The sequence below is a fragment of the Palaemon carinicauda genome, chromosome 16 (genome assembly GCF_036898095.1).
Source record: "Palaemon carinicauda isolate YSFRI2023 chromosome 16, ASM3689809v2, whole genome shotgun sequence".
Lineage (NCBI taxonomy): Eukaryota > Metazoa > Arthropoda > Malacostraca > Decapoda > Palaemonidae > Palaemon > Palaemon carinicauda.
Window position 1 is genome coordinate 77,298,684 of NC_090740.1, and position 8,033 is coordinate 77,306,716.

General features: G+C 35.2%; 1 protein-coding gene across 1 annotated transcript in view; it reads left to right on the forward strand.

Annotated features, from left to right (window-relative positions):
- The window catches only part of LOC137655381 (uncharacterized), a 13,236-nt gene extending 10,150 nt beyond the window's left edge, over positions 1–3,086 (forward strand). The window contains exon 2 of the mRNA XM_068389272.1: positions 2,973–3,086. Coding sequence (XP_068245373.1) covers positions 2,973–3,086 — 114 coding nt within the window. The remainder of the gene's footprint in view (positions 1–2,972) is intronic.
- The last annotated feature ends 4,947 nt before the right edge of the window (positions 3,087–8,033 follow it).

Below are 8,033 nucleotides of genomic sequence, written 5' to 3' on the forward strand. Positions count from 1 at the left end.
TTTGGTGAACGGAAAGCTTTGATAAGAGTCTATAATGTGAACATGCGCGCTACAGCAAATAGGAGAATGGACGAACCACCCAAGATGGTATTTATTTGCAAAACGAAATAGTATTTTATCATAAACGTGCTCCATTTGTGTTTATATATGCATGCCCTTTGTTAATGGGAGTTTTATCTATTTCTATCATTTCATTCATCAATTATATTTGTAAGAATTGTAGTTGAAATTTGTCGCAAACCTCCATTTAAATGTTGCTTTCGGGAATTTGTCTGGAAAACTTCAAAGAAGATTATTTGACCTAAACATAGAAATATATTTATTACGTATTATAAAACAATCATGAGAATATCATAAATTCAAGAATAATTTATCATATATTGATTTCTGAATCTATTTATATCTGCAGAGATCATAAAAGTGATATGCATGAGTCATTAAGGAACTAAGCAAAGGAGCAGCAATTTGATGCTTCCAGGTGGCTGATAATTTCATTCCAGTTGATTTTCCTTTCTTCGAGGATTTTTTTTTTTTTTTTAGTTTTACTTATTCCATAGAAGCTCATCTCTCTCTCTCTCTCTCTCTCTCTCTCTCTCTCTCTCTCTCTCTCTCTCTCTCTCTTCATCGTTAAGATAAAATATGTCAGATTCTTAAGTTTTCCAGGCAATCATTGAGCCGTCAGAATCTATACCAATGAACTTTTAGTTTTATCAATTATTAAACTGAAAATTGTTAATGGTATTTATAATATAGCCTCCTGGTTAGTACAGTGGCAACGTGTTTGCCTAGCATTCGCATGGTGGCAGATCGAGCCCAGCTTAGGACGAAAGTTTAAGCTGTTTATTGGGGAGGACACTGCTAACGTTCTGGTGAGCATCTATTCTGATGATACTGGAACTGAAACCATTAAACATTATAGGCATTTATGGTCTCTATAATAAGTACTAATTTGTTGGTAGCTTACTTTATATCTAAATATAGGTTTGTAGTTAAAGGCAGGGTTATCAAAAGCAATTTTCCCCATAGACTGAGAAATCGATTATACATATGGGAAATGGGATAATAATAAAAATATTATTATTTTTATTATTTATTATTATTATCATCTATTATCATATCATTATTAATACAAGTGGTTGCAAACTGTTGAAAGCAGGTTTGATAAAAGCATAAATATGTTCCTCAAACGGAGAGTAACGGACTTCGGCGTTTGTTACCTATAGACTGTTTACCAACTTGTATTTCAGTTTAATGGTCACAATGAGTTTTTTAATGATCCCTCATAACCCACTAAGTAGCTCTCCAGCTATCTACCAAAATAATTCCCCCAATTTTGAGAGGTAGCCGACATCAATAAAGAAACAAAAGGGGATTTTATTTCTCGGTGTTTCTCTTTGCTGAACAAAAGCAAACAAGTTAAGAACAGGATTATTAAGCGCAGTAACATTTGAGAGCCATAAATTCAAAATTCAAAATTAACAGTCGTTTGATCAGAAAATTCTCTCTCTCTCTCTCTCTCTCTCTCTCTCTCTCTCTCTCTCTCTCTCTCTCTCTCTCTCTCTCTCTCTCTCTCTCTCTCTCTCATCATTATAACCCTTCATTTAGGAAAAGTAAATAACACTTTCTCGAAAACTGTACTAGTGCGTGTATGTGTCTGTTTGGCTATATAACAATTTCGTTACTATCGCTACAATTATCCTGTTTTGGAAATGGTAAAAAATCTTTCTAATAGGAAAAACACTTTTGATTTATTTCATTTATCAGAATCCCTAAAATAGAGAAGATAACATCGTCTAAAGAAACATTAGCCATATTGCTCGAAGGCGTTGTGTAACTGGAGAGTGCCAGTTGAAGAGGAATGGAAATTTGGCAGTGATCACGACCATGTATCAGATCCTTCAAAGTTGGTGGTTAGCTTATCAATGATGCGGTTCCGTATAAGGGCCGTAGCATTAAATGCTTTACTAAGCGAGTTATTCAAGAAAAATTTTATTTGTATCCTGAAGGAGTTTGTGTTCTTCAAAAACATCATTACCTTCAGCTTATAGCACAACGACCACTGAAAAGAGACGGATATCTTCGTTGGCTGCCAGGGACAACGGGGAAAAAGATAATTATTGAGTTTCTATCCATGACGGTGGTAAATAATAGTAATAGTAAGATAGTAAAACAACCTTTGACCAATACCTAACGGGACACACTGCTGTACTCTCCACAAATACTTATTTTATCACCTTGGACCTTCTACAAGGATACGTAATATAGCACTTAAGAAGTTGGAACATACTACAGCGTCCTCTACTTTATTGATTTTCAACAATCATGTACACTTACATATGTACCCTTTTAATAATTATGGTAAACACGAGATCGTACTCTTAACACCCCCACTTGATCTCATGCTAAGTAATCAATTACATATGTTAAAACAAAACAATTTACATGAATTACATAATAAAATCACAAAAGTTTCATACACTAAGTTATAAACAATTTAATTAACAATCTTCTGGTGAGATACAGCTATATTTCTATTTGTAGGCACATAAAACAATTCAACGAGACCATCAGCGACATAATTCCTGATGTATGATATCACATCTATTTGTTTCGTTCTTTGCTGATTAATAGGATTCCTTGCTGAAACTATTGCACCTTGATTATCAACACCTATACTGACTAAGTGTATCTTGACTAGTAAGTATAAATGGTAACAGCTTCCTACTGAACAAAGCTTCTTGGATACAAGCTGATATTTCAATATATTCAGCCTCGCAACCAGATAGAGCAACATCCTTTTGCTTTTTGCTTTTCCATGAAATAAATGCATTGTTTTCGCTCAATCTGTGGTAGATATAGCCAAAGATACTCTTGCGATCTGAATAAGACGGTGCTCAATCTGCATCACTAAAACCTTTACGACAAATAGGACCATTTAACTTTCTAAATTCTAAAGCATAATCTACTTTAAGGTTCCCTTTAAGTACCTTAGCACACCTTTCACTATATTCATTTCTCTGGCAGTAGATTTTGACAGCTTTGTAACTATAAAACTTAAATCTGATCTAGTTGCCATCATGGCATAAATTAAACTACCGGCAATTTCTCAGTACAATCTTGGATCATCTAAGATAGGAGATACATCTTCATCTTTATCTAAACCCAGGTTTCCCAACCCTGGGGTCGCCAAGTGCTTTTCCTGGGGTCGCCAAAATCTCAAAATCTCAAAATAAAAATAAAAATCCAAAATATGGCAGCACTCGCAGTAAAGAAAAAATAGATAAACGTTTTTGGGGATTTTTATCTATCGACTGTTATATATCTATCTATTCATATATTAATATAAAATAAAATTAATGGTGGTTTCCCTGAGTGCAGTACGCATTTGATACATGAACAGCATCACCGATCACGTCCAACCAGGCAGCCACTTATACAGTTGATGCATTTATACCTGTATAGTGATTTCGAATGTGCTGCATAAGTTGCACTCAGTCTTTGTTTCTTAAAAATTCTTAATCATTCATGAAAAAGTGGTATGACAACAATAAAAACTGAGTACTTCCCTTGCTGACAAAGTATTGCACCACAGTATGTCAGTGGATGATAGCCTATCACGGTATTCATAATTGAGGCTTCTAAAACCACATGGTACCCCCCACCATATTTAAGGAGAGAGATGGACAAGGGAAGAGGAAGAGGAGAGGGGCACTTTTCATTTCCTCTACTCCTACATTTTTCCCTTTCCCTTCGCCACCTTTTCCTTGCTACTCTCCCTCCTTCCCCGTCTTTCCAGGCCCCTTCTCCCCCTGCTTCCTTTTTACCCCTGCCCTCCTCTCCTCCTCCTTCTTGCCCCCCCCTCCCTCCCCTCCTCTTCGATATTCCCTTGCCACTTCCCTTCCTCACCTCATCTTTACTCCTCCCCTTCCTTTTTATTTAACTCATGTGAATTTGTATAGTTTCGATTATTATTTCATCTAATAAAATAATTGTGTTATTAGATGTGTTAGTTTATTTGTATGCTCTTGTGAAGTTGGCATGTCTGCGGCGCTGGTCACTCGGTCGAAAAGGTCGTTGGTTTGGCGGTTGTTTAGAGATTTGGAGGATTTTATGTCATTGGTTTTTTAGGTTGTTTTTTGGCAGTTGTTTAGAGATTTGGAGGATTTTATGTCATTGGTTTTGGAAGTTGTTGTTTTGGCAGTTATTTAGAGATTTGGAGGATTTAATGTCGCTGGTTTTTGAGGTTGTTGTTTTGGCAGTTGTTTAGATATTTGGAGGATTTTGTCATTGGTTTTTGAGGTTGTTGTTTTGGCAGTTGTTTAGAGATTTGGAGGATTTTATGTCATTGGTTTTGTAGGTTGTTGTTTTGGCAGTTGTTCAGAGATTTGGAGGATTTTATGTCATTGTTTTATTATGTTGTTGGTTTGGCAGTTCTTTAGAGATTTGGAGGATTTTATCATTGTTTTTTGTGGTTGTTGTTTTAGCAGTTGTTTAGAGATTTGGAGGATTTTATGTCATCGGTTTTGGAGGTTGTTGTTTTGGCAGTTTTTTAGAGATTTGGAGGATTTTATGTCATTGGTTTTGGAGGTTGTTGTTTTGGCAGTTGTTTAGAGATTTGGAGGATTTTATGTCATCGGTTTGGGAGGTTGTTGTTTTGGCAGTTGTTTAGAGATTTGGAGGATTTTATGTCATTGGATATGAGGTTGTTGTTTTGGCAGTTGTTTAGAGATTTGGAGGATTTTTTGTCATTGGTTTTGGAGGTTGTTATTTTGCCAGTTGTTTAGAGATTTGGAGGATTTTATGTCATTGTTTTATTAGGTTGTTGGTTTGGCAGTTGTTTAGAGATTTGGAGGATTTTGTCATTGTATTTGTGGTTGTTGTTTTGGCAGTTGTTTAGAGATTTGGAGGATTTTATGTCATCGGTTTTGGAGGTTGTTGTTTTGGCAGTTGTTTAGAGATTTGGAGGATTTTATGTCATTGGTTTTGGAGGTTGTTGTTTTGGCAGTTGTTTAGAGATTTGGAGGATTTTATGTCGTCGGTTTGGGAGGTTGTTGTTTTGGCAGTTGTTTAGAGATTTGGAGGATTTTGTCATTGGTTTTGGAGGTTGTTGTTTTGGCAGTTGTTTAGAGATTTGGAGGTTTTTTGTCATTGGTTTTGGAGGTTGTTATTTTGGCAGTTGTTTAGATATTTGGAGGATTTTATGTCATTGGTTTTTTAGGTTGTTGTTTTGGCAGTTGCTTAGAGATTTGGAGAATTTTGTCATTGTTTTTTGAGGTTGTTGTTTTGGCAGTTGTTTAGAGATTTGGAGGATTTTATGTCATTGGTGTTGGAGGTTGTTGTTTTGGCAGTTGTTTAGAGATTTGGAGGATTTTATGTCATTGGTTTTGGAGGTTGTTGTTTTGGCAGTTGTTTAGAGATTTGGAGGATTTTGTCATTGGTTTTTGAGGTTGTTGTTTTGGCAGTTGTTTAGAGATTTAGAGGATTTTATGTCATTGGTTTTGGAGGTTGTTATTTTGGCAGTTGTTCAGAGATTTGGAGGATTTTATGTCATTGTTTTGTTAGGTTGTTGTTTTGGCAGTTGTTTAGAGATTTGGAGGATTTTATGTCATTGGTTTTGGAGGTTGTAGTTTTGGCAATTGTTTTGAGATTTGGAAGATTTTATGTCATTGGTGTTGGAGGTTGTTGTTTTGGCAGTTGTTTAGAGATTTGGAGGATTTTATGTCATTGGTTTTGGAGGTTGTTGTTTTGGCAATTGTTTAGAGATTTGGAGGATTTTATGTCATCGGTTTTGTTGGTTGTTGTTTTGGCAGTTGTTTTGAGATTTGGGGGATTTTATGTCATTGGTTTTGAAGGTTGTTGTTTTGGCAGTTGTTTACAGATTTGGAGGATTTTGTCATTGGTTTTTGAGGTTGTTGTTTTGGCAGTTGTTTAGAGATTTGGAGGATTTTTTGTCATTGGTTTTGGAGGTTGTTATTTTGGCAGTTGTTTAGAGATTTGGAGGATTTTATGTCATTTTTTTTAGGTTATTGTTTTGGCAGTTGTTTAGAGATTTGGAGGATTTTGTCATTGTTTTTTGTGGTTGTTGTTTTAGCAGTTGTTCAGAGATTTGGAGGATTTTATGTCATCGGTTTTGGATGTTATTGTTTTGGCAGTTGTTTAGAGATTTGGAGGATTTTATGTCATTGGTTTTGGAGGTTGTTGTTTTGGCAGTTGTTTAGAGATTTGGAGGATTTTTTCATTGGTTTTTGGAGTTGTTGTTTTAGCAGTTGTTTAGAGATATTGAGGATTTTATGTCATTGGTGTTGGAGGTAGTTTTTTTGGCAGGTTTTTAGATATTTGGAGGATTTTATGTCATTGGTTTTTTAGGTTGTTGTTTTGGCAGTTTTTTAGAGATTTGGAGTATTTTATGTCATTGCTTTTGGAGATTGTTGTTTTTGGCAGTTGTTTAGAGATTTGGAGGATTTTATCATTGGTTTTTGAGGTTGTTGTTTTGGCAGTTGTTCAGAGGATTGGAGGATTTTAAGTCATTGGTGTTGAAGGTTGTGGTTTTGGCAGTTGTTTAGAGATTTGGAGGATTTTATGTCATTGGTTTTTTAGGTTTTTGTTTTGGCACTTGTTTAGAGATTTGGAGGATTTTATGTCATTGGTTTTTGAGATTGTTGTTTTTGGCAGTTGTTTAGAGATTTTTAAGGATTTTATGTCATTGGTTTATTAGGTTGTTGTTTTGGCAGTTGTTTAAAGATTGAGGATTTTATGTCATTGGTTTTGGAGGTTATTGTTTTTGCAGTTGCTTAGAGATTTGGAGTATTTAATGTCGCTGGTTTTTTAGGTTTTTGTTTCGGCAGTTGTTTAGAGATTTGGAGGATTTTAAGTCATTGGTTTTTGAGGTTGTTGTTTTGGCAGTTGTTTAGAGATTTGGAGGATTTTATGTCGCTGGTTTTTTAGGTTGTTGTTTTGGCGGTTCTTTAGAGATCTGGAGGATTTTATGTCATTGGTTTTTGGAGGTTGTTGTTTTAGCAGTTGTTTAGAAAATTAGAGGATTTTATGTCATTGGTTTTGGAGGTTGTTGTTTTGGCAGTTGTTTAGAGATTTGGAGGATTTTATGTAGCTTTTTTATGTTGTTGTTTTGTCGGTCGTTTGGAGATTTGGAGGATTTTGTCATTGGTTTTTGAAGGTTGTTGTTTTGGCAGTTGTTAAGAGATTTGGAGGATTTTATGTCATTGGTTTTGAGGTTGTTGTTTTGGCGGTTGTTTAGAGATTTGAAGTATTTTATATGTTTTGTTTTTGAGGCTGTTGTTTTGGCGAGATTTGGAGTGCTGTATGTCATTGATTTTTTCGTTTCTGCTTCGTCTTATTTACTGCGATTTGCAAATATGTTACACCTCTTTTCCTTGTTACTCCTTTCTTGACTCCTCCCCTCCTCTCTACACCTCCTCCTCCTTGTTCCTTGCCCCTTCACTTTCCTTGCCACTTACTCTTTTTCTAAGACTGAACCACGAATAGAGAAACTTAGCATCATGATCCAGGCCCAAGGCTCCCATTAAAATCAGTTTACCATTCAATAGAAAATATTTATATATACTTTTCGTTTGTTTTTGTGGAATGTGACACAATATTATCCCAGAAGTGGGGTTTTTGATTAATACTAAGCATTAAAATTTATAATGCTATCATAAAATTTAATGATGTTAGTTTTGTCTTTACAAATCTTATAGTACCTATCTTATAGAAGGATATTTACTGTCCCTTACTTTTACATTCAACACCTAGTAATATATAATAATACTTATACAACTAAACCAGTGGGGTCGTGGTCATGGCTTGAGGTGCATGATTGGGGTAGCCTGAAAAAAAGGTTGGGAACCACTGTCTAAACCAACTTCACAAGAAGACATTCTAGGTTTACAGTCTTTCATGCCAAATTTCTCTAACTCCTTTTCAAAATATTGCTTCTGTGACATAACAATACAATCATCATTTGTTTTGAACTTGATACCTAAGGAACATTTCAATTCACTTATATCCTTCATTCT